Consider the following 16,979-nt stretch of genomic DNA (forward strand, 5'->3'; position numbering starts at 1 on the left):
ACAGGTGCCTGTGCAAGGCTTTATGGTCATTGTAGTCTTTCTTGGGGTAAACACAACATATTTGACTGCTACTCTTGTCCGTTGGCAACCGTACCCCCCCCCCACCCCGGTCGGCCGGACCGCAGTGCAAAAGAGGTTGGGGACCCCTGATATAACACACAGTCGTTTGTACTGACTTGTACAGGTTTCCTTATCATCTGCTGACAGCTATACTGAGACAGTATCTTATTGTAATAACTTATCACATTGCCGAATGGTGGCGTAGTGGCATCTGCACCGGACTTCAAGGCGAATGCTTCCAGGTTCAAATCCAGGCTGCTCCTTTCACTTCCATGCTTTCCATCTGTGCTGGATTGAGCGCCGAGCTAGCAACTCGGCCTCGTAAAAAACAGATAAAATGCTAAGGTTGCTGCCCAATGTGCCACAAGATGCAGAAAAGAAGAAGAACAACAATGACTACGCTTCTTGTTAAACATATTGTAACTGTGAACTAAACAGTCTGCCATCTTAATCATAAGATTACATTTCTGGTTTATGTAACAATGTCTGGAATAAAAGGGTTTTGAAATTATTTGAGAGAGCACTGACACTAGTGTCCCTGTTTCTCAATGACCATTAAAAGCAGAGAACATAGACTTGCATATATTGCAGGTACATGAAGTAAGGATTGTCTGAAGCACAAATTGCCTGCTTTAGCAATATTGTATGAAAGTGATGATCCATGGTTGTGTGTTTATATTGATTCATATAGACTTTCTTAATGTTATGGAAAATTTGCCTTTAGTGATTGAAGTATGATGCAGTTCTGTTAAATGATTGTTAAAGGAAATTGAGAGCAGTCAGTTCCGTAGAACCTCTCTGTAAGAATTAATTGGTAGAAGTTGTATGGAAAAGCTGGGTAGGCTTGGTTTGTTTTCGTTGGAGAGGAGATGGCTGAGGGGGGTACCTGATTGAGATTGTAAGAAACTTTTCCCTGTAGCAGAGATGTTTAAAACTAGATTTAAGGTGAGAAATCAGAGGTAACCTGAGGAACTTTTTTTTTCATCTATTGGGTGGATTAGAATCTGAAGAGCACTGCCCAAGTGGGTTGTGGTGACAGATATACTCTCGGCATTTAAGTATCTAAAGGAGCACTTGGATCTCCAAGGCACGGAAGGCTACCAATTAAAAGCTGAAAACGGGATAAGTAGAGATGGATACTCGATGATTGGCATAAACATGGTGAACCAAAGGGCTTGTTTCTGTGCCTGTCTGTATGAAATAGCATATTGTTGCAGCTATAAGGTGTAGTCAAGTAATATCCTTGACAATTAGCCTCTTTGGGATTTTGACAATATCTGTTGATAGTTATATATCCATAGCAATTGGCCTTTGCAGGATTTTTGAAATATTAATGCTAATAATATGTGCTAAAATGCAAAGATAAAATTGCCACTGATGCTAATATTTTTAGCCATGCAGTTAAAACAGTTGTTATTCTAATTGCATTTTACTTTGAGGCAGTGAGTGAATGAGCTAATGCCAGTTTGGTTTCTACCAAACTAAAATGTAAAGCATGGGAAAATTTTTTGTGTAGGTTTAAAACTTGCCTTCCATCTAAGATGAAGCACCCCATGGGATCTTTTGTACTAATTAAATTGTACTACTTAATAATAATCAGGTATTTTGAAGTTTAATCAAAGCTTTCAAGTTCCCTGCTTAAAATGGAAATGAGTAGCAATATGTTCAGAATAACATTAAAATCTTGGAGGCAATACACAAGAAGCTGAAGGCTGAATTTGAGCTTTTGACATCCAAGCTAACGGAAAGGGTTTGAAGATGGCCTTTTTTTTTAAGATGTCCAAGAAGTGATTTGATGGGAACACAATTCAAAGTACTTGAAGGTACTTTTTAAAGTGATGTTGAGATAACACTATCCATGGCGGTACCCTTTCTTAAGAGGTTAGTGGGTTCAGGACTCTCATTCACATTACTGAGGGGTTGCTGCATAGTCAGAGAAGCAGTTCTTCAGGAACTGTTTGAGGGGATGCCTTGACATGCTTAGTCATTTCCCAGTCCTTTATTTCCTTGGTCATTTGGTCACTTGTATTGTTGTGGAATTTGATAGTATGTCCATTGGCTGTCATATTTCATTGTTAGAACAGAGAATATCAAACACATATGATTAGCTATGAAATAATGTGGGAAATAAGTTATATCAATGTAAATTATTGGATAACAGAATAAAACAATGAAAGCAGAACCCTTAGAGTCCTTAAGAACCAGTGGTACTGCAGTTGGTTGAAGAAATTTAGAGACATTCTGGAGGGAAAAGTTACTTCAAATGAAATCTACATGAATATTATGTGTTTATAGTAGTAAACAAAAGAAATAAGGATTTAAAAATTGGTTAATTTCAACACTGTTTAGAGTCCATGTACTGGTTGTGTTATAATCACTGAAGATAACTTTTGGGTAACCTAGAATTATGGCATCTAATCCGTCTTTCCACTTGCCAATATATTCACCTTCGTAGTGTTTAGGAAATTGCTAAATCGTTTTTGGTTTCTTTCCATGCACAGACTTGCGGAAGCAGGCTCGGCAACTGGAGAATGAACTTGATTTGAAATTGGTATCCTTCAGCAAGCTCTGCACAAGTTACAGTGGTGCTACTACGAGAGATGGGCGTCGCGACAGGTATAGGTACTACACAGCAGTCCTTTTGATTTTATTGCTTTTTTTCCTGAACCTTCAAAAAATCTTTATAGAGTAATACAAATGGATACAGGCCCTTTGTTCCAACCAATCCAAAAGATGCCCACCCAATTAGTCCAAATTTCCTACATTTGGCCCATATCCCTCTAAGCCCTGACCCTCCCTGTACCTATCCAAGTACTACTTAAATGATACTGTTGTACCTTCCTCAACCACTTCTTTTGGCAGCTCGTTCCATATACTGAACACCCTCTGTAAAAATGTTGCTCCTCACATCCCTTTTAAAGCTTTCCCTTTCACCCTAAATCAATGCCCCCTAGTTTTAAACAAAAAGAAAGCTGAAGTAATGGTCATATCAAAGAAACCCGATATCCCAAACTGTAGGATCGTATTGGGAAATGAAATCCTGAAACAAGTTCACAACTTCAAGTATCTTGGATCATGGGTGACATCTGATGGCAAATGCGAAACAAACATAAAAGCAAGAATCGCAATGGCAAGAACAGCATTTACAGAAATGCAAAACATCCTAACGAACAAGAAAATAGCAATTGATATCCGTCTTAGAACTCTCAGCTGCTACGTTCTTCCTGTATTGATATATGGCTGCGAGTCAAGGACCATCACAAATGCAATGGAAAAAAAATCAATGCAGCAGAGATGTGGTTCCTCAGAAGAATGCTAAGCATATCATATACGGACAGGATAACCAACGAAGTTTAACAGAGAACGAAAACAAAACGTACATTACTTAAAAAAAAAAATAATCAGAAAACAGCAATCAAAGTTATTTGGACACATCATGCAAAGAGAGACATTAGAACATTTAGTTACAACTGGAAAGTTGGAAGGAAAAAGAAGCAGAGGCAGACAGAGAATGAGAATGATAGATGGATTAACATACATCAAAGTTGCTGGTGAACGCAGCAGGCCAAGCAGCATCTATAGGAAGAGGCGCAGTCGACGTTTCAGGCCGAGACCCTTCGTCAGGACTAACTGAAGGAAGAGTGAGTAAGGGATTATGGATGATGGATTAACATCAAGGTTAGAAACAGGGGAGGCAACAAGTACAATTCGGAGGGTCAGGGACCGTGATGGATGGAGAGACATGATCGCCCACGCAGAACGGCAAGGCACCTGAAGAGAGAGAGAGAGATTTTTGGACTTCCCTACTCTGGGGGGAAAAAACTGTAACCGTCCATTTTATCTATGCCTCCTATAATTTTAAACATTTTTATAAAGTCACCCCCCATTCTCTTATGTCCTGAGGATTAAAGTCCTAGCCTGGTTGACTTTTCCCTATAATTCAGGCCTTCTAGTCTTGGCAAAATACCCGTAAATCTTTTCTGCACTCTTTGAAGTTTAACTACCTATTTCCTACAACAGGGTGACCAACGCTATATATAGTACTCCAAATGCAGCCTCACCAGCAATTTGTACAACTTCAGCATAATATCCCAACCCCTATATTGTGCCCTGACTGAAAGCCACCATACAAAGCACCTTTTTCACCACCCTGTCTATCTGTAATGCTGCTTTCTATGAACTGTGCTCTTATACACCTAATCTTATCCGTTCCATTACTCTCCCTAGTTGCCTACCATTCATAGTATCTGTCCTATGCTGGTTTTACTTTCCAGAATGTGAAAACTCACACTGAACTGTATTTCCAAATACTGAGATATTGATGGATTTTCTGAAATTGTGCAACTATTAATGTTTTAACATTGTTATCCTGAAGACTACATCGTAATTTTAAGCTTTGTGTTTCAATTGATTGCTATAAATCACAAATTGCTGTAAGAAAAACAACAGGAAATTAAAAATATTTTCTTTTCTACGACTACGTTTATTGTCAGATATTTTAATGATGCAGTTTCATTTGATTTTTTTTTGTTCTTGCATTGGGGATTACTTTTATTGTCACAGATCAGTTAAACAATAAAAAATGGTTTAAGATTTATAACACGTGTTACATAAATTTAATTTTAATTGTTAATTTTAAGTTGCAGTATCCCTAAGCAATTGAAATCTGTCTTGTATCATCGTACACCCTTGTGCTACATCGATTATAAATTCTATATTTTAATACTGGATATTAATGTTTTTTGAAACATTAGTGTATCCTAGAAAATAAAACTCCTCCTTTTCAGCTAGTTGCCATTTTTTCCTTCAGCAGTGAAAATCATCTGATATTTTTCTTCTCTCTTGTATAACACTGCTGTGTTTGAAACTATTGAGTCTGTGTCCAGCAGAAGAATTCTGATCCTTCCTAGATACTGTAGCTTGGGTAGTCATAGTGATAACAACATGATGTGTGTTTCTTAAGTGGATTGTTTTTTTATTAATTTCAAGTGGCAAACGGTGGCCTCAGTTCACAATTTCAATATTTAGGCTAATTGATTCTGTTTTGACACTTAGGAAATAATCATGTTGCATGGGGAGGAAGACTTTATTAGAAAATATATAATTACAGCTTTATTTGTTCAATGGTCATTTGATTCAAATTGTGTACTAGTCTTTTAATCGAGGAAAACAATACTACATATTTTTTTTGATTTCTTGTGGCCATTACCTGATTGTTTCTTGGCAGTTACTCTTACGTTGGTTTAAATCAATGGTCTAGATTCAATTGACGTATTTATTTCCTAGACTCTATTTAAACTGATTTTCTGTAATTTTGATAACTAGTATTTTTTTCAAACCTTCCAGTTATTTGTGGGACCATAGGAACATAGAAAACCAGCAGCATAATGCAGGTCCTTCGGCCCACAATGCACATGTTCTGAACAGCATACTTTAGAAATTACCTAAGGTTACCCAGAACCCTCTATTTTTCTAAGGTCCATGTACCTATCCAGGAGTCTCTTAAAGACCCTGTCGTATCTGCCTCCACCACCATTGCCAACAGCCTATTCCACGCACTCACCACCCTCTGTGTAAAAAAAAAACAACAACAACAACAACTCTGTATCTACTTCCATGCACCTTAACTCTGCCCTCTCGTGTTAACCACTTCAGCCCTGGGGAAAAAGCCTCTGACTATCCACACGATCAATACCTCTCATCATCTTATACACCTCTATCACATCACCTCTCATCCTCTGCTGCTCCAAGGAGAAAAGGCCGAGTTCACTCAACCTATCATAAGGCATGCTCACCAATCCAGGCAACATCCATGTAAATCTCTATACCCTTTCTATAGTTCTCACATCCTTCCTGTAGTGGGGTGACCAGAACTGAGCACAGTACTCCAAGTGGGGTCTGACCAGGGTCCTATTTAGCTGTAACATTACCTCTCGGCTTTTAAACTCAATCCCACGGTTGATGGCCAATGTACCATATGCCTTCTTAACCACAGAGTCAACCTGTGCAGCAGTTTGACTGTCCTATGGACTCAGACCCCAAGATCCCTCTGATCCTCCACACTGCCAAGAGTCTTACCATTAATACTATATTCTGCCATCATATTTGACCTACCAGAATGAACCACCTCACACTTATCTGGGTTGAACTCCATCTGCCACTTCTCAGCCCAGTTTTGCGTCCTATCACTGTCCCGCTGTAACCTCTGACAGCCCTCCACACTATCCACAACAGCCCCAACCTTTGTGTCATCAGCAAATTTACTAATCTAACCCTCCACTTTCTCATCCAGGTCATCTAAAAAAATCACGAAGAGAAGGGGGTCTCAGAACAGATCCCTGAGGCACACCCTTGATCACCGACCTCCATGCAGAATATGATCCGTCTACAACCACTCTTCGCCTCTTGTGAGCAAGCAATTCTAGATCCACAAAGCAAGGTCCCCTTGGGTCCCATGCCTCCTTACTTTCTCAATAATCCTTCCATGGGGTACCTTATCAAATGCCTTGCTGAAGTCCATATGTAACCCTCAGGCTTGGCCAGCACGTGTTCGTCTAGGAGAAAACAACTTTTGACCCCGCCAAGCTGAGAAACCTCGTTTGTGTGGATGCTGAGTGATGTGTTGCCCGTTTACAAATCTACGCCACAAAATATCCGACAGTACACCATATGCAATTAAATGATTGAACTTTATAAATCTTAATCTGGATATAGGGTTAGTAAAGAAAATAAAAAGTTAAAGGGACCATTTTAAGGGGAAATAAGTAAATTATGCATCGTTGGAGCTCACTGATACGGCTATTCATCAACCATCAACCTCCTCCAAGCGTCGCCGAACTTCGGACCCTCGCTTCCAGTCCACTCCATCTGCTGGTGTACCAGCTCTTTCCATACGCGTCTTCCTTCTTCTTCTCTCGCAGGCAAAAGACCGCGGCTCCCAGACACACGAGAAAAACAACATTTCTCCCATTGCATAACATACATTCCAAAGCCCCGTTATCTCTAATCATAACCCAAACATTGCTGCTACAGAGGGGCCATTACATTAGCAGTGAAACCTTACAGCGTGTTACACATATACACTATATTTACTGCTCTACCTTCATCAATGTGTCTAATCACATCCTCAAAAAATTCAGTCAGACTCATAAAGCATGACTTGCCTTTGATATAGCCATGCTGACTATTCCTAATCATATTCTGCCTCTCCAAATGTTTATAAATCCTGCCTCTCAGGATCTTTTCCATCAACTTACCAACCACTGAAGTAACCACCAATCAAGGAATTAATCAGGATGAGTATTAGTAGATGATTTGTTATAAGGTGACAGCTATTAGGTATCTGATTTCAGTAAAATGTTATATTGGGAAAAAGTGAACAGTAGAATTTTGTTACTCTTAAGAAAATCTTCTGGCTATTCCTGTTAAATGGAGTGATTTGTACATATTGAGTTGTAGGGACCAGCACTTCATGAACTAGTCTAGAATGATTTCAGTTTCCTTTACTGAGAAGAGACGTGCATTTACATTGTCCTTCATACATCCCTTTTGTGGCTTCCCAAGTAGTTCCACAACCAGTACTGTGCTTTAAAGAGCTGTATTTTATAATCAACTTGCACAAATCAAACTCCTTTGTGCTACTGTGAAAAAGTGCTATGAGATCTTTCTCTGCTCATGTGAGAGAGAGAGAGAGAGAGAGAGAGAGAGAGCGCGCGCGCAAGAGCCATTGGAAGCCCTACCACGTCTAGCCATGCTACTGCGGTCTGGAAGCAATGAGCAGGGAAGTAATTGGATGTGGAAAGTAGAGATGTTAATTGTGGCTGTTCCTTCCCCAGCAAAATCTGGCCCAGGTTTTTCCATTTTACCCTCAATTTTAGTTGAGTTCAGCATCCTTTGATACAGGTGTGAAGTTATTTATGTTTATGCTTACTAGCATTTTCTAATGTGGGTTGACGTCTGGCATCTTCGCTCAGCATAACTCAACTATATGTGTTTAAAGATTCTGGATAATGCCAATATACTTGCTGTACATCTGCTAGTTCCTAAGCCATCAATTCTTTTGTATTGCACAACAAGATCAGAATCCTGAGTTTACATGTTGAAGAAATTGTTTTGTGTTGTGCTATCCACTTAACTCCCATTTCTCTGCCCTACCTCAATATCTCCTGTTATTTTTGATTTGGTGCAAGATGAAATTTATAAACTGGCACTAAATTCCTCTTTAATGCTGTTAGTTATGAATACCGTAGAATTTAATGAGATCACTTGGTGCCGTGTAAATAGCACCACATCGAAGTAATATTCTGAGCTGAATTTTGTTTTGAAAGATTCTTCTGCAAATATTTTGTAATACCCCCTTACTGCATTTTGACTGATGCAAGACTCAGAAATAGCACTGAAGAAAATGTACTGTTGCACTTCCTTAGCACACCTACTTTAAATTGAAACAGATTGAAATTGAATATTCTTTGTGCAGGTTATTCACTATTGCTTAGGATCTTTAAGAGCTGTAGGAAAATTCAAACACCAGGTCAGGTTGACATGCATGCTACCAAAGAAGCGTTGGCAGCTGCTGTACAACATCCTGTAGGTAGTGAGTATTGCAGTCATGTTGTGTGATAGAAGAAATGGATATTTAAACCGGTGGAAGCAGTACCACTGAAGCAGATCACTTTATCCGGGTTCTTAATGTATTCTAGCATTTTCCCATCATTTTTATCACATTTACTTAGTAGCTTATAATTCAGTTTCCTCCTTCTCAAAAGCAACGCGGTTGCTCGTATTTGTCTCTCTGATCTAATTCAGTTTTTGGACTATAGTGACATTTTATACACCAGATTTTGAAGATGAGGGAGTTCGTTGATGCTAATGTGACTCCGTGTTGTGGGAAGGTGTTTAGTTTTTCTGTACTTGGATGCCTTCTAATATAAATCTTTTAGGAAGTACAGTACTTCCTGTTGATATTTGATGTCCTGTTCCTTTATTTGAAATTCCTATGTGGAGCAAGTTTAAAAATTGTCTTATTTCAGACTTAACTTGCAAAATGTCTATTTTGGAAGCGCTTTCTTATTGTTTCTGAAGGTAGCAGCATAAGTTGAAAATAACTGATCATTTCTTGGTAAGAATCCAATTGTCCAAAGCTGGCCCCTCAAAAATTAATTCTGTTGCTTGATTGTTTTGAAATTTGAGGTCTTCTTTAACAGTACTTCTAACCTTCTCTGCTTTTGCATCGTTTGCTAAATAAACTAGACTCGTGTTTGCTTAATTCAGCCATTTAACAGAATAAATATGAAGTTAGATAAAAGCATATTGATTTTCAAAACCAGAAAAATTGTCATTTTGTATTTTGATAAGCTGAATGTGTTTTTGTTAACAGTAAATATTTCATTTAATAACTTTAAAATACACATTCCACACAAAACATCTGTAAAGTTGATGAAGGATGTTTTGACTTAAGACTATTGATAACAGTTATTTTAGCTATTTACATACTTGGGTAGATTGATTAAATTATTTAATTACACATAATCTATTATATAGCTAACGTTTACTTTGCATTATTCTGCTGGTTTATTGCCCTTTTCTTTCCAACTTTCTAGTTCTGATACAACGCCGCTTCTTAATGGATCAAGCCAAGACAGAATGTTTGAAACGATGGCTGTGGAAATTGAACAATTGCTAGCCAAGGTGAAGTTGAAGCTACATCAGTTATTGCTACATTTACTACTATAATTTTGCCTGAATTGCGCAACCTTGTCTTGTCTCTCTGTTTTTTCAGAAGTCTATTGTTCTGTAGTTACCTTTCTGTTTTTGCTTATTGCTCAGATTTTTGTTTCATATTTCTTCATCCCAAATCACACAAACAGGTACTATACTACTTAGATTTCTGCACAGTGTTCAAAATTATTGTGACGGTCTTCGGCTCATTTACTGCTCCATTTGTCTGCCAACTACTTTTCGGTGCCTGCCAACGTCCGCCATTGTTATGCAATGTGGCATTTGTTTGTCAATCATCATTTCTATGGTCATATTTCAATGTAAAAATATATTTATGAAATAGCTCGTATTTTAATGGTTGGACCAGGGATATCATGGCAGAATTAGCAAAAATAATGGATCTATTGACACACTGTAGTTCCAGGGCTACATGCAAAACCCTCATGCAATTCCGTAAGTGATTGCCACAATTAAGGTGACTGAAACAGCTTAAATTCATTGTAAATTGTGCAGATGTATTTCTCTGGAGCCTCTATAGTGTCAAGACATTCCAGAGATCCAAATCTAATTGTTGTTTCTCTACTTTGCTTGTTAACCGTTGCATAAATAAGAAACCCACGTCTGCATGTAATGATCCCACTATTCGTGGTCTAACTGAAGATGATTAAGTTTCCATTAACCAGGCCTGGAGATGCCATTGTTGTAACTGATTGAAATTAATTTAAGGGTAATGATTTTGCACTTGCTGCTGGAGGAATAAGTACTAGATGATGATGGGGTATACTGCTTTGTCAGCAATTTTTGTATGTGATCTGCGGCTATAACGATTCTTTAATCTGTTAGTCTCCTTAATAAGAAAGGTGAAAGCTTTTCTGTAGAGTTGCAGTGACTTGACTAAATAAAGTAAAATAAAACAAGTCAGAAACTTTCAAAAATTTCTAAAAATGCTTTGCAGTTATTACTGCACCTTGCTGTTCCTAGCTCATTACTCTGAATATAATAGCTTTTAATTACTCCATACATCTTCATTTGAATGCTCTTCAGTATCATTATAGGTACTGAAGAGATATTTATCCCTATTTTTCATGTATGAAAATCAGACCAAAAAATACAAACTAAAAGAAACTGAACCATATTACCTCATAAAAAAGTCCTCAATTAATTAAATTTTATACATACATATTGATTTTGTGCATGGGGTTTTCCTGAATAAAATAGAAACAATGAGCGTGTGATCCATTTTTATTAGCAGGGAAAGAAGTAATCCTGCTTGGAATACTGTCACAAGATATCCTACATTCAGATCAACATAATTTCCCTATTCCTTTACTGCCCTTTTGAAAATGTAGCTTGCTGTGTTAGAGATTTCAACTTAGTTTTATATCCTAGAGTTGGACTTGAACTATGATTCAGATTACATAATAAGAAAGCTATTAAATGAAGTAAATTGACAATTTAGAGTAGAGTTAATTTGAATGTTCATTTGGAAGTGTCGTAACCCATATGGGAAGAGTGATACATAATTAGCCAAGAAGTGATAAGGAGTTAACTGAATTTGTTTCCATCCTGTCCTCCATGTTTCTGATCATTTCTCCTGATTTTCAGTGCCACATTAAGCAGACTTGTAAGAAAAGGTCCACGAGTGGTTCACTACTAAGAATACGTGCTTGCTGCTTATTTTTCTATCCAATTGAGCGGTATTTAAACTTTCTCAGCTCATCCCTCTATGAAAGTAGCCACCATGAAAATTCAAATTTGTATCTAATTTTGTATAATGGAACAGCCTTAAGATAACTTCTAAGCATTTGTGGGGAAGTTGGAATAATGTCACTTGCCTCTTAGCAGCAGGAGTGGTACACAATATTAAATGTTTATAAAAGAGGAAAGTTAAAGGTATTAAAAAAAGGTTTTGTTAAAGAATTTTGTAACTGCACTTTTATGTACAAGTTTCATTGTTTTGTTTATACTTGTCTCTAGCTCACAGGAGTAAATGACAAAATGGCAGAATATACTTCAACACCGGGTGTTACGTCGTTGAATGCAGCACTCATGCACACACTGCAAAGGCATAGGGATATTTTACAGGTAAGATCCTTCAATAAGTAGGCTTCATTCTGGTAAAGTTATTATTTGTGTATACCATTAGCAGATCTCTGAAATGATCCTTCCCATAATGCAGTATTTTCCTTTGAAGAAATTAGACTACAACCCACTCCCATTTTTGCCTTTACCACCATCCCACCATCACCATCCAAGCACCATACCAAGTAATTGTTTATTTTGAACTTGTTAAAGATAAGATGAATTATAACTGAAATGAATATGTTTTGCCTCTATATGATACTTCAGCTCGCTATTTTGGATGATTTGCTCATATTAGGATGGTTACTGAAGCAAATGTGTTAAGCTTTGTCAGCCTATCTCGTCAACTTGATGCAGTGGTAAAACTGTGGTATGCTTTGTCCCTAAGCCTCAGTTACTCATCAATATATTAGATTTATTGGCACCTGTTGGAAACTAAGTCTAAATATGCTACAACAAGAGTGTCCACATTACCTGCAGTATGATGGGAAATCAGACTGAAGGTAGTGTGGCTTTTTCATCTTTATTTGGAAGGAGTACATGCTAGAAGATCTCATGAGCATTTTCAAAAGTGGAGGCCGGTCTGAAGGTGTTTTTACAGATTATCACCTCCTGTTGTCTGCCTAAGGAAAGCCATTGAGGGAATCTTCATTGCTAGCTCTCAGCGGCCAAGAGCTTTTCCAAGAGTCAGAATTTGGAATCTGCCCATTTGCAGACACAATAGTTAAAATCTTTATGTGATAAATCCTTCTTTTCCTATTCTAATTCCAATTCACTGTTAGTGGTGGTAAGGACAAAGGGAGGAATGGGTTATAGTCCAACTTCTTCACAGAAGAATTCTCTTTAGGGGTATGCCCACTGAAGGCAGAGGGTGGTAGAAGATTGAGCATATTCTGCCTGGAGGTCGGTTCTTCAGGGATATGTTCTGGGAGTCCGGCTTATTGTGACTTTTATAAATGACCTGGATGAGGAAGTGGAAGAGTGGGCTATTAAGTTTGCAGAATACACAAAGGCTGGTAGTGTTGTAGATAGGGTAGAAGGTTACAACCGGACATTCATAATATGCAGAACTGGACTGAGAAGTGGAAGATGGAGTTCAATCTGAAAAGTTGGCGCTAGCAATCATTGGCTACTTTCTGCAGGCTGCAGATAATTGTTCCAGATTTCCTCTTAAACTTTTCAATTACTTTCGCTGTGATCTGCAGCATGTAATTTTCCTCAACAGTGGATTTAGAAATCACATCAAGATCTCACAATCAACAAAAGAATGCGGAGCAGTTAACGCCTTTAAGGGTTATCACCATGGCTGGAAGCGCAGCAGGACAGCGGGGATATCCAGAGGAATGAGGCTTCCTCTATCCAGCATCTTGTTGGCCAATGTGCAGTTGCCAGAAAATAAAATTGATAATCTGAGGGCAAGGCTGCTTGCTGTATTGGAGGTAGATCTCAATTGTTTGCTGTTTCAAGACTTGGCCATCTGTGGATACGCTGGACACAGCAGTCAGACCAGAAGAATTTATGATTTTCAGGGTGGATTGGACCGTGAACTCTGGTAAAGAAAAGGGTGAAGGCATGTACTTTTTGGTCAGTTCTCTTTGGTGCACCAAAGTGAAGGTTATGTCGAACTCTTGTTCCCCTGACTTGAAACACCTATCGATCAAATGCAGACCATTCTATTTACCTTGGCAGTTCTCATCTGTGATCCTGACCGCAGTTTATATACCATCAGTGGCCAACTATAAGCAGGCACTTGAGACACTGCATGATGTCATCTGTAGACAAGAAACAGCACACCCCAAAGCATTTCAAGTTGTAGTCAGGGGCTTCAACCAGGCCTGTCTGAAGAAAATTCTGCCCAATTATCACCAGCATATAACCTCTAGCATCAGAGGTCCCAACACACAAGACCACTGCTATAAGGAATGCCTATCGTTCCCTGCCTAGACTGCAGTTTGGTAATTGACCATTTGGCTACCCTTCTACTACCTGCATACAGACAAGGCCTAAGAAGGAAGGCTTCAGAGATTAGGACAACTGAGAGGTGGTTGCAGATGGCTAAGGAACAATTACAATGAGTCAATGAATTGGGCTGTGTTCAAACGTTCATCTGTGGATCTGAATGACTGCACCAGGGTTGTAACAGATTTTATTAAAATAGCTGTAGAAGAGTGTGTCCCCATGAAATTATTCAGGGTCTTCCCAAATCAGAACCCTGGATGAACCACAAAATTTGAAATTTGAAATTTGCTGAGGGTCAGATCAGTCTGGAGATCAAGAATGCTACAAGAAGTAGCATCTCTTGAGTGAAGTAGAGATTCCAGACTAAACTGGAATCAAAGAAGGATGCTGGACAGCTGTGGCAGGTTTGAATGCTGTGACCCAAATCTCTTACTATCTCTTCTTTCAGTTAGTCCTGACGAAGGGTCTCGGCACAAAACGTCGACTGTACCTCTTCCTATAGATGCTGCCTGGCCTGCTGCGTTCACCAGCATTTTTTTTTGTGTGTGTTGCGCAAGTTATATCAAGTGACATGAAGGACAGTATGTCTTCGCTTCCAGATGAGCTCACTTCCTCTATGCTCACTTTGACCATTAGAACATGGAGGAACCATTGTGAACCCCCACATCTCCTGATGATCCCTTGGTCTCAGCATCTGACGGTGGCATGCAAGCTGCCTTCAGGAGAGTGAATCCAAGGAAAGCATCTGGTCCAGACGGGGTTCCTGGCTGAGTACTACAGACCTGTGCTGACCAGCTGGCTGGTGTGTTCACAGATATCTTCAAACTCTCACCTCAACAGTGTGTGGTACCCACGTGCTTCAACATGTGCCAAGAAGTACATGGTGACCTGTGTCAATGACTATCGCCCAGTGGCACTTAACTTCCACAGTGATGAAGTGTTTTGAGCGGCTGGTGATGAAGCACAACAAAGTTCAAAGTAAAATTTATTATCAGAATACATACATATCACCACATACAACTCTGAGATTCTTTTTCTGCAGGCATACCTAGCAAACCTATAGAGCAGTAACTAAACTGTGAACATCAGGAACTGTAAACTGTAAACAAGCTGCAAAGGCAGATTTAAATAAATAGCAATAAATAATAAACATGAAATAACATCCGTCAATATAACTGAGTCCTTAAATGAGTGTAGCTATCCTCTTTTGTTCAACAGTCTGATGGTGAGGGGTAGTAACTGTTCTTGAACCTGGTGGTGCAAGTCCTGAGGCACCTGTATCTTCTACCTGATGGCATCAGCGAGGGAAAAAAAAACATCTTTTCATGAGGATCTTTGATGGATGCTGCTTTTCTAAGGCAACATTTCATGTTCAATGGTTAGGAGGGTTTTACCTGTGATGTTCTGACCGAATCCACTACCTTTTATAGGATTTTCCGCTCAAAGGCATTGGTGTTCCCATACCAGGCCGTAAAGTAGCCAGTCAGCACACTTTCCACCACGCATCTTATAGAAGTTTGCCTAAGTTTTTGATGACATGCCAAGCCTCCACAGACTCCTGAGAAAGTAGAGGCATCGTTGTGCTTTCTTCTCAATATATATGATGGTTCCAGGACAGGTCCTTAGATAGTGACACCCAGGAATTTAAAATTGCTGTCCTTCTCCACTTCTGATCCTCCAATGATTACTGGCTTGTGGAATTCTGGTTTCCCTCCCCTGAAGTCTACAATCAGTTCCTTGGCCTTATTGACATTGTTGATGTTATGACACCACTCAGCCAAGTTTTCAATCTCCCTCCTGTATGCTGATTCATCACCTCCTTTGATACAGCCCACAACAGTGGTGTCATCAGCAAAAGTATATGGTGTTGGAGTTGTACTTAGTCACACAGTCGGTGTAAAGTGAGTAGAGCAGAGGGCTAAGTACACAACCCTGTGCTGATGGGGATTGTGGAGGAGATGTTTTTGTCAATCTAAACTGACTGGGGTCAACAAGTGAGAAAATCCATGATCCAAATGCACAAGGGGATATTGAGGCCCAGGTCTTGAAGTTTACTGATTAGCTTTGAGGTACGGGTGGTGTTAAATGACAAGCTGCAATTGATAAAGAGCATCCTGATGTATGCACCTTTGCTGTCCAGATGTTCCAGGGTTTTGTGCAGACCCAACGAGATAGCATCTGCTGTAGGTCTGTTGGTTCAGTAGGCAAATTGGAGCAGATCAAAGTTGCCATTCAGACAGGAGGTGATGTACTTCAACACCAGCCTCTCAAAACACTTCATCACTGTGGGATGTAAGTGCCTCTAGCTGATAGTCATTTAGACAGGATACCATGCTCTTTTTGGGCAGTGGTACGATTGAAGCCTGCTTTTAGCAGGTAGATACCACACAGTACCAGAGTGAGAAGTTGAAGATATCTGTGAGCGCACCAGCCAGTTGGTCTGCACTGGTGTTCAGTACTTGGCCAGGTACTCCGTCTGGACCGGATGCTTTCCTTGAGTTCACTCTCTTGAAGGCAGCCTGCGGGTCATCTTCAGATACTGAGTCCAAAGGATCATCAGGAGACATGAGAGTGCACAATGGTTCCTTCCTGCTCTGGTGGTCAATGGAAGCATAGAAGGTATTGAGCTCATCTGGAAATGATGCAGAATAATAGTTTCTCTGGAAATGAACCTTGCATTTTAATTAGGGACTGTTGTGAGGGTGGAGTGAAAATCCATTAAAATAAAGTTGAAAATAGCATGCCTTATTCTTTTGTTAAAAAACTTTAGGTTATCTCATTATTATAATTTAAATTTAACAGAATGATAGCTCCAAATAAAATGTCGTAGCTTTTGATGTCCTATTGGGAAAGCTAGTAAGATTTAATGAAGATATCCGCAATATAATTATAGAAAGGAATTTTTTTTATTCACTGGAGGATTGTCAGTCAGAAGGATTTACATCTTTGCAAAGTAAGTCGTAGAGTCATAGAGAGGTGCAGCACAAAAACAGTTGTTTCAGCCCACCAAGTTCACATCCATCACCAGATACCCATGTACAACAATCCTATGTTCATTCCATTTTTATTCTCTCCAAACTTTTATCAGCTCTACAAGTTTCTGCCATTCACTTATACCCTAGAGGCAATTTACTGTTACCATTTAACCTACCTTTCTCCTT

The 16,979-nt window shown here is 39.2% G+C and overlaps 1 protein-coding gene across 2 annotated transcripts in view; it reads left to right on the forward strand.

The window, feature by feature from the left end:
- Positions 1 to 16,979, forward strand: part of gosr1 (golgi SNAP receptor complex member 1) — a 125,971-nt gene that overhangs the window by 20,826 nt on the left and 88,166 nt on the right. Inside the window, exons 2-4 of one of the 2 annotated variants that reach the window (XM_063031762.1) lie at positions 2,562 to 2,682; positions 9,660 to 9,747; positions 11,755 to 11,862. In XM_063031762.1, coding sequence (XP_062887832.1) covers positions 2,562 to 2,682; positions 9,660 to 9,747; positions 11,755 to 11,862 — 317 coding nt within the window. The remainder of the gene's footprint in view (positions 1 to 2,561; positions 2,683 to 9,659; positions 9,748 to 11,754; positions 11,863 to 16,979) is intronic. The other variant, XM_063031763.1, reaches the window with a different exon arrangement.

The sequence above is a fragment of the Mobula hypostoma genome, chromosome 23 (genome assembly GCF_963921235.1).
Source record: "Mobula hypostoma chromosome 23, sMobHyp1.1, whole genome shotgun sequence".
Taxonomy (NCBI): Eukaryota; Metazoa; Chordata; class Chondrichthyes; order Myliobatiformes; family Myliobatidae; genus Mobula; species Mobula hypostoma.